The sequence below is a fragment of the Hemitrygon akajei genome, chromosome 11 (assembly GCF_048418815.1).
Source record: "Hemitrygon akajei chromosome 11, sHemAka1.3, whole genome shotgun sequence".
NCBI lineage: Eukaryota > Metazoa > Chordata > Chondrichthyes > Myliobatiformes > Dasyatidae > Hemitrygon > Hemitrygon akajei.
The window spans coordinates 97,968,142-97,983,100 of record NC_133134.1 but is presented as its reverse complement, the minus strand read 5'-3'; the positions used below and the strand labels follow the sequence as shown (position 1 = coordinate 97,983,100).

The window sequence follows — 14,959 nt, the reverse complement described above, 5'->3', positions numbered from 1 at the left end:
ATTGCAGCAAAATCTCCCTATTCTTGAATGCAATCCCTTCATCAGTGAAGACCAACATTCCATTTGCCTTCTTGATAGCCTGCTGCACCTGAAAACCAACCTTTTGTGATTCAGGTACAAACACTCCCAAGTCCGCTTTTACATGCTGAAAGTTTTGCCATTTAAATAATAGTCTGCTCTTTCGTTTTTCCTTCCAAAGTTGATGACCTCGCATTTACCAAAATTGTACACCATCTTCCAGACGCTTGCCAACTCACTTAACATATCTGTATCTCTCTGCAGACTCTCTGTATCTTCTGCACAATTTGTTTTTCCACTCAATTAATATAATCAACAAACTTAGATGCACTACACTCGATCCCCTATTCCGGATCGTTAATCTCTATCGTGAACAGTTGCGGGCCCAGCAACAATCCCTGCGGTAACCTGCTCACCATTGATTGCCAACCACAGGAATACCCATGTTCCCAAGTCTCTGCTTGCTGTTAGTTAACCAATCCTTTATCCGTGGTAATACTTCACCCCCAACTCTATGCATCCTTACCTTATGGATAGTTATTTTATGCAGCACCTTACCGATCGCCTTCTGGAAGTCTAAATAATTAACGTCCAACTGCTCTCCTCTATCCACTGCGCGCTTTCTATCCTCAAAGAAATCCAGTTCATTGTCAAACAGGACCTGCCTTTGCTGAATCTATGCTGCGTCTGCCTGATGGATCCATTTCTTTCCATTTCTTCTTTAATGATAGCTTCAAACATTTTCCCAACTACAGTTGTTAAACGAACTGGCCTATTGTTACTTGTCTTTTGCCTACATACTTTTTTGAACAATAGCGTGACAGACGCCCTCATCCAGTCTTCTGGGACCTGCCCAGAGTCCAGAGAATTTTGGGGAGTTAATATCAAAGTCTTTACTGTAACTTCTGCCACTTCTTTCAGTACCCTGGGATACATTCCATCAGGACCAGGGGACTTGTTTATCTACAGGCCCACAGGTTTGGCAAAACTAGTGTTTTAGTGATAGTTATCGTATCGAGGTTCTCAACTCCCATCGCATCTATGACATCTCTTTTTGGCATATTAGCCGTGTCCTTCACAGTGATGACAAACGCAACATAGACCGTCAAAGCCTCTGCCATTTCCTCATTACCCAACATCAATTCACCTTTCCCGTCCTCCAACAGACTTAGGTTCATTTTAGCCACCCTTTCGGCTTTATATAATTATAAACCATTAACATCCGTTTTTATATTTTGTGCTAGTTTATATTCATAATCTAGCTTCCCTTTCTTTATTGCTCGCTTAGTGGTTCTTGTCGTTTTTTAAAGTGTCCCCAATCTTCCAGTTTTCCACTAGTCTCGGCGACATTTTATGCATGAGCTTTTAATTTGTTGTCTTCTTTTATTTCCTTGGTTATCCAAGGCTGGCTCTCCCTTACTTTCCTTGCTTTTAACTGGAATATACTTTTGTTGAGCACCTCCCTGTTGAACTCGCTCTCACCTCTCTCCATGCCACCCATCGCTAACTACGTCCGTTTCTTTCCTACTCGTGTGACCACCGAGTTTGGTATTAAATCCGCTGCGATTGTTCACCGCCTCGTGCGCGTTCCGCATTGTTCTAAATCTTAAAGTTTTACATATTTCCCGATTTCCACGTTGGATTTATCAGGGATTATCCTTAAGACCGGTTCCCCAACCCAGTCTTGCAGTCAGCCACTATTCTCATGGTTATCAAAACCACACGAGAATCAGCAGATGCTGGAAATCCGGAGCAACACAAACATAATGCTGGAGGAACTCTTTAAGTTAGGTGGCATCTATAGGGATGTCCTGATGAAAGGGCAAGGCCCGAAACATCGGCTGTTCATTCCCCTTCATAGATACCGCCTGATCTGCTGGATTCGTTCAGCACTTTGTGTTTGTGTTGCTCACTCCCATCAAACTATTTGATAAAGTTGGTTTCCTCTTTGGAGATTTTTTTGTTATTCGTTATTATCTCTAAGTTCTGGTACCGCCCTGGTAAAACTCTTACTACGATACCTTTTCCAAAGCCTGTGATATTGTGCAGATCAGAACCAGAGAGCTTCATGGAAATACTTGTAACTTCCTTAATCTTCAGTGAACTGTTTTATTTTTGTGGAGAGTTAGGTGAGATGTGTGGGTCGGCTAAGAGGGAGAATCCTTGGGATGGAAACATTATTAGCAATTCATTCTTTGATCCGTGGAAGTTGATAATTACACCGGGGTTTACCCCCCTTCAGACTGCATCTCACCAAGTGCACTGAATTCATTCGCAATTACATTTGGCACGCTGGCTTTCATATACTGAATAGCCATTTTATGATGTGTATCTATTAAGGTGTCCACTAAGTGTATGTTCGTGATCCTGAATTTTGAATCACCTCAGTATTCGACATGTTGCGCGTTCATAAACGCTCTTCTGCACACCACTGTTGTAATGCGTGGTTATTTGAGATATTGTCGCCTTCCAGTCAGCTTGAGCCAGTCTCGCTATTTTCCTCTAATCTCCCTCAGAAACAAGGTGTTGGCTCCCACAAATTTGCTGCGCACTCGATGTTTTTATTTGTTTTCATTTCCAGACTCCGTAAACTCCAGAGACTGTTGATTTTGAAAATCCTTGAAGATCATTAGTTTCGGAAAGATGTTATTAAACTGGAAAGATTGCAGAAAAGATTTACAAGGATGTTAGGAGTCGTGGGACGACTTACATGGGTACATTGGACAACCAGGACTTCATTCCTTAAAACGTGGGAGACTGAGAAGTGATCTGCTCGTGGGTTTAAATCACGAAGTGCAAATATATAGTAAATATATTTATTCACAGATTTAGGTTATCAAGAAATGGAGGGCATAGGTGTCAAGAAAGAGAGGAAAGAGGAGATGAACTTCAAGGGTAACCTTTTTACACAAAGGGTGGTATCTACCTGGATTTGGTTGAGACCGGTACAACGAAAACATAAAAGGGCAGTTAAAGGTACGTACATAGGAATTGTTGAGAGTGATATGTTTCAAGCACAGGCTTGTGTGACATACTGCTCCTTTCTTTGAAGAAGCCGGACATCTTCGTTTTCATACTGAGAAGAGATGCGGCAGAGATGGAGGAATCGAGAGAAGGTGATGGCACTTTTACGAATAACTGTGTATTGAAGAGGTATTGTCTAGGTAGCTGTGCAAGTCTGTGGGTTAATAATAGACATGAGTAGATAAGCTTGTCTCCAAAGATTGAGACAGTGAGATCGAAAAAGGAGAAGGAGGTGTCGGAAATATACTAGGCAACTTTGAGGGCAGCGTGGAAGCTCGAGGCCACGTTGATGAGTTGCGTGCTCCCCCATCACGAAGTATGCCTGAATTAGTAGAAGACGACAAAATGTGATACCCCTTCAGGCAGTAAAGAAATAAACAGTCATTGAATCCTGAAGGAATGTATCGAAGTGAAGGACGACACCAGTCTAGAACGTGGCCCTTTTGGTAAACTCGGATTTTGTGGATGAACCTCTTGGTGTTTACGTGGAATTCAGCAAGATCCTTGTCAAGGATCCGCATGGTAAGCTGGTTCGGAAGCCTGGAAAACATAACGGCCGGCAGGAGTGTCGCAATTACGAAAACAAATAGCGTGGCATTGGATTGAGAGCGGTTGTGAAGCGTCCTTTTACACGCTGGAGGAGTGCTATCAATGGTGTACAACAGGGAGATGTGCTGACTCTACGATTGCTCGGCTGTGATAACCATTTGGAAGAGAAAGTAGTTAGCATGCTTGGCATGTTGCACTTTGTGATGAAAAAACTTCAATAACTTCCGCGTCAAACTGCAGGAACCTGGGGAGTGTTGTAGAACAGAGAGACGGAGGGACGCCAGTGGCAAAATGAGTGAAGCTGAATCACGTTACGTCCAAACATATGTCAATTCCAGCCTGGAATCTGGCGGGTATTAGAGAGTGAACTTCATCAGTTGCCAGTTCTTGATTGAACTGAGCGATATCTGTTTCTTACCCTGTCCACCATCGCTTAACCCCCACACCACCACCCCCACCCCAACAGAGGAGACAGACTTTGCGTCCCTTTTGCTCTCAATTCAGCAATGTGTAATGTGATTGCCTCTCATTTCCCTAAACTTCAGAGAGCTTGATGTCTCCTTCTCAGCCTCAAATGATAAGTAAATTTAGTATCGAAGTTCAAATACGTCATCATATACGTCTACGGGATTCATTTTCTTGCGGACATTCAGAGCAAATACAAAGAAGCGAAAAACAATCAATGAACAACGGCAGGCAACAAAGAGGGGCAATGAACCAATGTGCAAATACACAAAATAATAATAAACAAAATAGCAATAAAGATTAAGAACATGAGTTACAGAGCTCTATAAAGTGTCCATAGATGGTGGAATCAGTTCAGTGTTGTTGTGAATGAAGTTGAGTGAAATTGATCCCTCTGTTTCAAGAGTCTGATAATAGAGGGTGATAACTGTCCCACAACTGCTCATAGTGTTGTGGGACCTCAGGCTCATGTACATCCTTATGGCAGCAATGTGAAGAGAGCAAGGGTTGCATAGTGGGGTTGGTGGGGAGGGGTCCTTGATAATGGTTGCTGCTTTCATGCGACTGCTCCGCTATAGGTGTGCTCAGTGGTGGGGAGGGCTTTACCCGTGATGGACCCGGCTTTATCCAGTACATTTTGTACGTCTTTCCGTTCAAGGGTACTGGTGTTGCCATAGCAGGCCTTGTATACAAGCCGTCAACTTAGACTCAATCGTGCATAAATAGAAGTTTGTAAGACTTTTAGATATCATGCCAAAGCTCTGCAAACTTCTAAGAAAGTAGGGACCCTGCCGTTACTTCTTTGTAATGGCAGTTGTGGGCTGGACCCTGGACAGAAATGAAAACATATCTGATCCCCTGATGAGATCAATAAACTTTTCTTTGGTTTTGAGAGATTGTCGATGCGGCACTATTCAGCCAGGTAAGGTCATGTCTTTGAGTCAATCCTCTCCCCAAGGGAAGCAAAGGTTACACGACCGACACGGAGACTTAGATCCGAAGACCAGCGGTAGATGTGTTGAACAATCTGCCAGAGGTAGTGGCAGAGAGAAATAAAACTGGACAGTTTAAAAGACATCCTGGCAGATAGACGCATATTAAAATTTTATGGTGACATTAGTCAAACGCGTACAAATGGGATGAGCGCCGTTAGGCAACTTGGCCGGCATGGACAAGTTGGGCAGAAGGGCCATTTTCTGTGTTGTATAACTCACTAAGTCTGAAAGTCGCGGCTGCCACTGACAGGGAATTAGAGTCATAGTTACTTGTCAGTGAGACTCAACAATAATCACTCCTCGGGCTTCTAATAAATATTATTTATTGTAGGGACTGACATCTAAGGACAAAATATGTTTGAAGTTTCCAGGATGGGATGGAAAGATGTTTGTGCACAACGTGATTCAGCGCTGCGGATATCCGCTGGGCAGTGCTGGGGTTATGACCATCTCAGATTTTGGATAACAACGAAGCAGGTGCGCGAGGTCCATGCGTGATCTTATATATTCCCCTGTGTGGCATTGAAACATTTATCGGGTTCCTGAGATTATGCTGCGGGTTGGTTCAGAGATGGAGAGAGATACCGAGCCCATGATCACCCTCCGGGCTATTCTCAAACCCTTATGTTCCTCAAGTAAGTTTTCCGTTCCCTATTCTCAAAGTTATACAGTACATTTATCAGACACAGAGCTGAATCATCATCTCTTCCGCCCCTCCTCTCTCTCTCTCACACAGACAGACAGACAGACAGACAGACAGACACACACACACACACACACACACACACCACTTCCCCTCGCTCCTCGCACTCTCCCTTTCTCTGCCTCCCTCTCCTCTCTTTCCGTCTCTCTCCTCTGTTTCTCCCCATCTCTCAAACACACTCTCTCCGCTCACATTCTTATCTTACTCATTCTGCCTCACTTCCCAGTGATTTTTCTTTCATCCCATCTCGCTCTTCCTTCTCGCTCTCACCGTCTCACCATCTATCTCTTGTTTCCCATAACTCATTCTACCTCTCCCTCTGTCCCTCCTTTCATCGCTTGTCACAACTATTTCCAATTGTGCAAGCTTTTATTTTTTAAGAATTAGTTTCAGAATGTGTCTTTTCCTGTTACTGCAATTTCTCAGATTGAGAGAATGTAAAACAGTTCTGTCGTATCTCATCAATGCCTCCACTAACCGGCACTTAGTGACCTCGCCACCTGCACCACTTCACAAACAGGGCAGAAATAGTAGCGATTTGTGTTCTGTCGCTAAATAAAGGCTGTGCAATCCCCGACCCGGTCCCCATGGGGAAATGACGCGGTCCGCAGCTGCAGCAGTGCTGCTCACAACAAAGACAGTTTGACAATATCCATTTATCCATCCATCCTCGACTATTGACAGCAACTAAAAAAATCACGGTGCCCTGGAAGAGAAGATTGAAAGCCCCTGATTGAATGAGGGAGAGGTTAACTGGCCTGACCAGTGTCCTACGGTCAGGACGGGGTTGAGGGAAAATTACCATATCCCAGGTTATGAACGACACGTATTCAAACTTTAATCACCATCTCCAATGATCCAATAAGAGGTGATCGATAGAACAAACCTTACACAACCCAAACTCCAGGATAACATTTCACAAATAAAAACAAGCCAAATGTTTCACAGTGGCGTTATGTGATAAACGTTGATCCCGTCTCACACAAGTCGAACTTTTAATTGGATGAAACTTCTTCTCATCTATTACACAGTATCCAAAGGTGACGGCAGAATGAAGGCTGGGTGGTGGTGAATTAAGTCATGGACAAGAGAAGGGAGATTTGATGTCCCACACGTGGCTCACTGTTAATAACATCCTTCATCAGAGTGAGGACCAGCATCAGAATCAGGTACAATATCACTGCCATTGTCGTGAAATTTGTTGTTTGTGCCCCAGAGTGCTGAGGACCCGATTAAAATAAACATGGAATTTCATAAAGAAATAGAGTACCACAACACCAAATCACACCTTTCGGTCCATCTAGTTGTTCCGAACTATTAATATGGTTAGTCACGTAATTCTGCACCCAGATCATCGGTATCCATACCTCTCCCTCCAACCAAATTTCTCTTAAATGTTGAAATCGACGCTCATCCATCAGAACCGCTGGTAACTCTTTCTGTACTCTTACCATACATTGAGTGAAGAAGTTTCTCCCGATGTTTCCTTTAAACATTCCAGCTTTTATCTTTATACAATATCCTTTCCACTCTGTCTAGGCCTTTCAACACGCGAAAGGTTTCAATGAAATCCCGCCCCCCCATCCTTCTGAATTCCAGCGAGAACAGACCCAGAGCCATTAAACCTTCATCGTATGATGACCTTTTCATTCCTGAAATCATCATTGTGAACCTCCTCTGGATCCTTTGCAATTCCGGCACATCCTTTCTAAGATGAAGGGCCCAGTATTGTTCGCAATACTCCAGTTGAGGCCTCACCAGTGCCTTATAAAGCCTCAGCATCACACCCGTGCTTTTGTATTCTCGACCTCTTGAAATGAATGCCAACGTGGCATTTGCCTTCCTCATCACCGACTCAAACTGAAATTAATCCTTTAGGATGTTCTGCACAAGGACTTTCAAGTCCATCTGCATCTCAGATTCCTTGATTTTCTCCCCGTTTAGAAAATAAGCCACACGTTTGTTTCTACCACCAAAGTGCATGGCCATGCATTTTCCAACATAGTATTTCATTTGTCACGTTCTTGCCCATTCTCCTAACCTGTCTAAGTTCTTTGCTCAACACTACCTATCTCTCCACCAATCTTCGTATCATCTGCAAACTTGGCAACAAAGCCATCTATTCCATCATCTAAATCAATTATATAGAGCATGAAACGAAGTAGTCCCTACACCGAACCCTGCTGAAAACCACTAGTCACTGGCAGCCAACCAGAAAAGGATGCTTTTATTCCCATTCGCTGCCTCCTCCCAATAAGCCAATGCTCTAAGCATGTTAGTAACTTTCCTGTAATACCATGGGCTCTTAACTTGGTAAACAGCTTCATGTGTGGCATCATGTCAAAGGCCTTCTGAAAGTCCAAATATACAACATCCACTGCATCCGCTTTATCCTACTTGTAATCTGAACGAATTCCAACAGGTTCGTCAGGCAGGATTCTCCATGAAAGAAACGATGCTGATTTTGTACTCCGTAGTCCTGTGTCACCAAGTAGTCCAGCACTTCATCCTTAACAATTGACTCTGGCATCTACCCAAACACTGAGGTCAGACTAACTGGTCCATAATTTCCTTTCTGCTGCCTTTCTCTTTTCTTAAAGAGTGGAGTAAGATTTGAAATTTTACAGCCGTCTGGTACCATGCCAGAGTCCAATTATTTTTAAAAGATCATATCTCATGCCACCACTGTCTCTAACGCTACTTCTTTCAGAACACTAGGGTGCAATTCCTCTGGTCCGGCTGACCTATGTACATTTAGCATCTTCTCTCTTCCTTCACACACCACAACATCACACACACTGCTAGCTTCTTCCACAGAGAAGACTGACGCAAGATTTCTCCTGCCGCATTTTCTAGCAGTCCTATATCCACTCTCATTTCTCTTTTATTTTTAACATACTTGAAAAACTTTTATTATCCACTTTGATATTATTTGCTAGCTTGCTTTCATGTTTCATCTTTTCACACTAATGATTTTTAGTTGCTCTCTGTAGGTTTTTTGAAACGTAAGAATCCTTTATCTTCCCACCCATTTTTGCATTGCTGTATGCCCTTTCTTTTGCTTTTACAATAGCTTTGACATTCTTTGTCAGCCACGCTTGCACTATTTTATCATTTGAGTATTTCTTCATTTTTGGAATGCAAATGTCCTGCACCTTCCTCATTTCCACCAGAGACACACACTATTGCTGCTCTACTGACATGCTTGCCAGCAGCTCCTTCCTGTTTACTTTGGTTAACTCCTCTCCCATACCACTGTAGTTTCCCTTACTTCACTGAAATACTTCTACTTCAGATTTTACTTTTTTCAAGTTGAACATAATTATATTGTGATGATTGATTCCTCAGGGTTCTTTTACCCGAAGCTCCCTAATCTCCTCCGGTTCATTACAATCCAGTATAGCTGAACGGAAAACTGCTCTAAAAAGCTAGCTCTTAGGCATTCAACAAACTCCCTCTCTTGAGATCCATATTCAACCTATTTTTCCCAATTGACCTGCATGTTATAATCTCCCATAACTACTATAACCTTGCCTTTTCTATTTCCTGTTGTAAGGTGTGGTCCATCTCCCAGCTTCTGTTGGGACGCGTGTAGATAAGTGCCATCAATGTCCTTTTACCCTTGCAATTCCTTAACTCAACACACAATGATTCAACATCTTCCGATCCTATGTCACATCTGATTTGATGCCCCTTTCTCTCTCTCTCTCTCTCTCTCTCTCTCTCTCTCTCTCTCTCTCTCTCTCTCTCTCTCTCTCTCTCTCTCTCTCTCTCTCTCTCTCTCTCTCTCTCTCTCTAAGACGTCCCTGACCCTCGCCCCTGGGAGGTAACATACCATCCAGGTGTCACGTCCAAGACTCCAGAATCTCCTGTCTGTTCCCCTCTTTGTTGAGTTCCCTATCACTACCGCTCCTTTCTTCTCTCTACTTCTCTTCTGCTCCACGGACCCATGCTTAGTGCCCGTAACCCAGTTACCGTGGCATTCTGTCGGTTGGTCATCCTCCACAAAAGTATCCAAAGCGGTATACTTGTTTTTGAGGGGAACGGACACAAGGGTGCTCTGTCCTAACTGCCCATTTCCATTTCTCCTGCAACTTCGGGGTGACTACTTCTTTGCAACTTTGATCAATTATATCCTCGCACTCCTCACATTAAGGTAGTGCGGGAAATAGGGATAGAAAACGTGATCGGCAAATCTCTTGGTGATCTCTTGGTAATGGTGTCATAACTTACGCAATGAAACGACTGACAATCAGCGGACGCGGTGCATGTTGATTATCAGCAGGCCGCCTGTGAAGTGATTCGCAAGAGATTGCTGAAGAAAGAAATCCAGCTGTTCACAGTGTATATCCAATCACTTGGACAAGGGACGGAGTGTAATATTGCCATGTTTGTTGATTATCAGGGTTATCGGGACACTGCAGAATGACTGAGTTGATGTTCACAGAGCGAAACAGGCAGGGATATATTTGTTTGTATTTGCAGTTTGACTTGTTTGGCACATTGGCCGATTGTTCGTCTTAGTCTTTAGCTTTTCATTGTTTCCATTGTATTCCTTTATATGTACTGTGAATGCCCGCAAGTCAATGAAACTCAGGGTTGTGTATGATGAGTTACTGCACTTTGATAGTAAATATATTTTGAACTTTCAATTTTATAATCCTAAACCTGTTACCACAATCTAATTAATAAGCCTCAATTTAATCAATCCGCTCGTTTCTGATCAGTGGTGCCTCCCCGATGTTGATGGCGACTGAAGGTCATGGAACGTCAGGGGCCGGTGGTCAGATCCTTTCCTGTTGACAGAGGCCATTGCCGGAACCAATGTAGTCAGATTGATGTTTGCTCCTACCAGCCTTGTCTGACTATTTTCGGAGATTTGTTCCATGCTTCAATATCTCACTGTCGGAAAAATTACATGAATGGGGTTTCAGATGAACGTTCTCGGACTTAAACGGCGACACTCTATTTCCCGGCATAGATGCTGCCAGACCCGTTCAGTCCTTTAGGTTCTTTCTGAGTTGCTCCAGATTCCAGCACCTGCAGCCGTTTGCATCACCGGTGCAATTATTACTGAACATCCCTAATTCCCATCTAATGAGACCCGGAAGATTGGCTGCCTGAAGGAGCACTCCTCATGCCCTCTGGCTGCGTTGATTGCGTTCCACTGCAACCCCTTTGCACAACGACTGACCCCAATGTCGGACGTTAAATTAAATTCTTTCCTTGCCCGCTTCAGAGACTATAGAGAAAAAAATCACCTGTCGATTGGGAGTTACGCATTTTAGCGACAAACTTTATTCTCTCATAAGCAAAGCAGCGACTTGTTTTCTGCAGGAATGACATATTTTCAAATAGGAACCGATGTATTGTCCAGGTAATTTTGGGATGGCATAGAGGTTTTGTAGAAATTTGATGTGACCTTGAAAAGTTTTGTTCTCATTAGCCATTCTGAGCGGAAACGAGGTGCCGTGTGCAACCACCACCCACACCGATTGTTCCGGAGGGAAGCAGCCGAAACAATGTCTAAAATAAGTTTAGGCGGAGTATTCTCCAAAGTTCTACAGGCTTGGATATGTGATACAACTAAAGATGAAACAACCTTTAAATTAGGGGTTCAGGTTTTCAAAATCAGCAAGGTGGCCATTCAAGGTTTCTGAAGGTTAGCAAGTCGGTCTCCGCCCACATTCTATCCCTGGCGCCGCCCACTCATTTACATCCCAATTAATAAACGGACTCGTAGACTCTGAAACCGGAGCGGTTCCCGAAGTGTGCAGAGCAGCGCATGGTTCGGTCGGAATTTTTGCGCGCTCGTTGTCTGATTGTGTCCGGAGGAATGTCCCCAGCGCTGCATCTCTTGTGGGTTCTGCTGGTCCATTTACCAGGTGAGAGTCGGATTGGTTCACGCTCGGATTACCCATTAACATTGGGATTAATGCTGATTTTTATTTATCTCCAAGTAACCCAGTGGTTTTATTGTGTTTTATTGCAGATATCCACGCGGCCGTCGTGCTCACTCAGACCCGAATGTCCGGACCTGTTTCCGCGGGACAAACCGTCCACTTAGAGTGTCGGATACAGAACGGTAATGTTGGAAGTTACATGTACTGGTACCGACAGCGCCCCGGGGAGAGACCAGAGTATGTGTTAGAACATTACCCAAACAATGATATATACCGAGGGCCAGGGATCACAGACCGTTTCCAACCATCCAGAGACACCTCCAGCAACAGTCACATCCTGACCATCAGCAGTTTGGAGCTCCGGGATTTCGCCGTCTATTACTGTGCAGCGTGGGAGAATGGGGTTGTCTTCGGTCCAGGCACCATCCTGGATATTAAGAGTAAGTGACTCCCTCATTCTGCTGCAAACAATTCCGACTGCAGCCACTCTCATTCCCCACAGCCGGATAAAAGCCCGTCCAGGGAAGGCAGGTTCCATCCGTCTCAGCCTGGCACAATAGGCCATCGAGTCAGCTCCAGCAATCAAATTAACGACCGCTTGACTTGTGAACATTTTTTTTTGTTGGACACTTCTGATCTACTTCAGCCGGTGTAGCAGAATTCAATACTTTCCGATATCCCTTCTCTTTAACACAATAGGCCCCGTGCATAGCATTATTGAATTGGTTTATTTTTGCTACTTTTCACAAGATGCAATGAAAAGTTTGTCTTGCATCATGTCCATAAAGATCACGTGAGACAGTGCGTTGAGTTAAACACAGTTTAACGCAGAATAAAATTTAACAGCCAAAAAGGAAGTGTAGTTCAGGTAGATAAGTTGCAAGATCATAAGGAGGTAGTTGTGAGGTCAATCGTCCATCTTATCGTACCAGAGAACCATTCAATAGTCTTATTACAGCGGAGCCTCTGTAATGTCAAATTAAACCAATCCCTGCTGTCTACACATACTCCATATCCCTCTATTCTCAGCACACTCACGTGTCCGCCTAACAGCTTCTTAAACGTCCCTGTTGTATCTGCCTCCTCCAGCTAATGCACCCTCCGCTCTGTTTAAAAACTAAAAAATCACCGAACTTCTCCTCTCGGCTTAGATTGCTGCCCACGGGAAAAATCTTGACTGTCGATCCTATCGCTATCTCACATAATGTTCACAGCTCATTCGGGGAAAGGATCGCAACCACAAGCATGACATCTACCCTTCCCTCTTCATTCACCGCATCTGAGAACTTGTTTGTTGCCAATATTCCATAACTTTTTTTTGGGTGCGGTAAATCCTGGACCACAGGGCAGGATGTTGATCACTTCAGGTTAACGCAATTCGCAGTTTCTGATTAAGAGCCGTATCATTTTGATTATAGAAAACACAGGAGAAAAACGTCAGACTTAAAATAATACACACCAGGGGAAGGTTCTGGGCAGACAACAGACTGGTCACAACGTCGAGCGGCAGTAGGCGGATTAGTGCGGGTTCGGAATGCAAACGGGTTCTGAACGAGTCGTTTCGCCTTTTCCCGCTTCTCACCGATTCACAGACCAGCTCTTTTTTCCGTCACTTCCTCTTCAGCCACTGGGTACCGAGTCTTATATATCCACTGAGCTTTCCCGAACCCGGGACATCCCAAAGAGCCTTCTTACCATCATTAACTGAAAGTGTACTATTCTCAGTTATTGCCCTAAGAGTTCAAAATTTGGGGAGTTGTTGAACAATAAGGAACTGGTCTCACTAGAGGGACCAATCATTTGTGCAGGGTGTGGGGAATTAGCGAAGAGATTGAGTAGTGTTGAAGTTATATTTTAACGCAATGCAGTACCGAGAGCAGAGTAGATTCAAAAGCATTTTTTTAAATGAATAATGTCACGTCGTAGACGCGCAAGGCTGCGAACAATCCAGGCAACTCTTCACCCAAAGGACTGTACCCGAGGGGTCATATGTGACGTACACTGTGTCCCAATGCCTGTATTATTTTCGGCGCTGGTGCTTCTATCTTGGAACAGTCCATTAAATAATATTGTTTCTATTCCCCTCCTTTTCCTCTCTCACACAGGTAGCGAATCCCTGCAGCCCTCAGTTCTCCTGCTACCCCCCCTCTCCGGAGGAGACAGGCTCGGGTTCGGCCACTCTCTCCTGTCTGGTGAGTGGTTTCAAGCCGGGCTTAGTAGCGCTGCGCTGGAGCGTGGATGGATTCGAGACGGAGAGCGGGGTGACGACAGGCGCCGTGTCCCTGAACACCGACCAGACCTACAGGCTGAGCAGTTACCTGCGGGTTCCCGTCGCTGCCTGGAACAAGGGCTCGAGCTATTCCTGCAGCGTGAGCCACAGCTCGCTGAGCTCGCCGCTGCGCAACACCATCTCTTCGTCCGCCTGTGCATAGTGAGAGCGTGCCGGCTGGCAGCACACGCGGATTGTTTGCTCTTGTTTAATGCTGTGAAGCAATGATTGCGACTGTGCAGCAGCCAATTGCAATGTAATTGTGTAGTAATATTCGCTGATAAAAACAATCAGAATGTTTAATGAATTCAGAACAGTTGGCAATAATAATCCATCTTTTGCGACGGGTAATTTTATGTAGAATTGTCGCTACTGTGCTGAGTCTGAACTACTGCTGTGTGTAGAGTCAGGAGCGATCTCCCGCGCTGTAAATGGAGTTTGTGTAACAAAACTCTAAAAAAAGAGGAAACAGCGGTAAATTTATCGTGTCTCGTCTTTACTTGGCTGCTGGAAGTACGTAGTTGGGGTGGGGGCGGAATGGTTCTGTACAACGTGCCGTCTGGGAGCCTCAAACAGAACTATAGTTAAATCGACTCCGACATCTTATTCCACTTTCTGCACTCTGTGTCCTGAGCGTTCTTTGTTCGTCGGCATTCACACCCTCATTCTCCGGAACCTTCTATTCCTCGTTGTCCTGCACTTCTGTTCTTCATTTACAACCATCCCTGTGGGACGGAGATCAACATTTTCATTGCCTTTTGGACAACGTCTTACCGCCATTGGGAGTGTTACACAGTAGAGATGTTTCCCCGTGACTTGAACATTGTCTCCATCGATTCAGTTCGTTCCTGAAGGAAGGCCATCGGCCTCACGTTCCACCTGCCACCACCGCCACCACCCACCACACCCACACCCACGCCCACACACTAGCTTCTGTAACGCATAGTGGTCTGTAACAGTCCGTAATGGTGTCAACCTGTGCCTGGACTTCCACTAACCATTAATGACCATACTAATCACTCTATTTATGGAG

The 14,959-nt window shown here is 44.5% G+C and overlaps 1 protein-coding gene across 1 annotated transcript; it reads left to right on the top strand.

Annotated features, from left to right (window-relative positions):
• The first annotated feature begins 11,495 nt into the window (after positions 1–11,495).
• LOC140735141 (uncharacterized) lies at positions 11,496–14,405 on the top strand. Its single transcript, XM_073059931.1, has 3 exons — positions 11,496–11,639; positions 11,747–12,097; positions 13,763–14,405. The coding sequence occupies exons 1-3, from the start codon at positions 11,540–11,542 to the stop codon at positions 14,152–14,154; spliced, it is 843 nt and encodes a 280-aa protein (XP_072916032.1). The 5' UTR covers positions 11,496–11,539; the 3' UTR covers positions 14,155–14,405.
• Positions 14,406–14,959: the final 554 nt, after the last annotated feature.

Coding starts and splice junctions, on each gene's coding strand:
- LOC140735141 (XM_073059931.1), top strand. CDS start 11,540: ATGGTTCGGTCGGAATTTTTGCGCGCTCGTTGTCTGATTGTGTCCGGA. Junction 11,640..11,746: donor TCTGCTGGTCCATTTACCAG/GTGAGAGTCGGA, acceptor GTTTTATTGCAG/ATATCCACGCGGCCGTCGTG. Junction 12,098..13,762: donor CACCATCCTGGATATTAAGA/GTAAGTGACTCC, acceptor TCTCTCACACAG/GTAGCGAATCCCTGCAGCCC.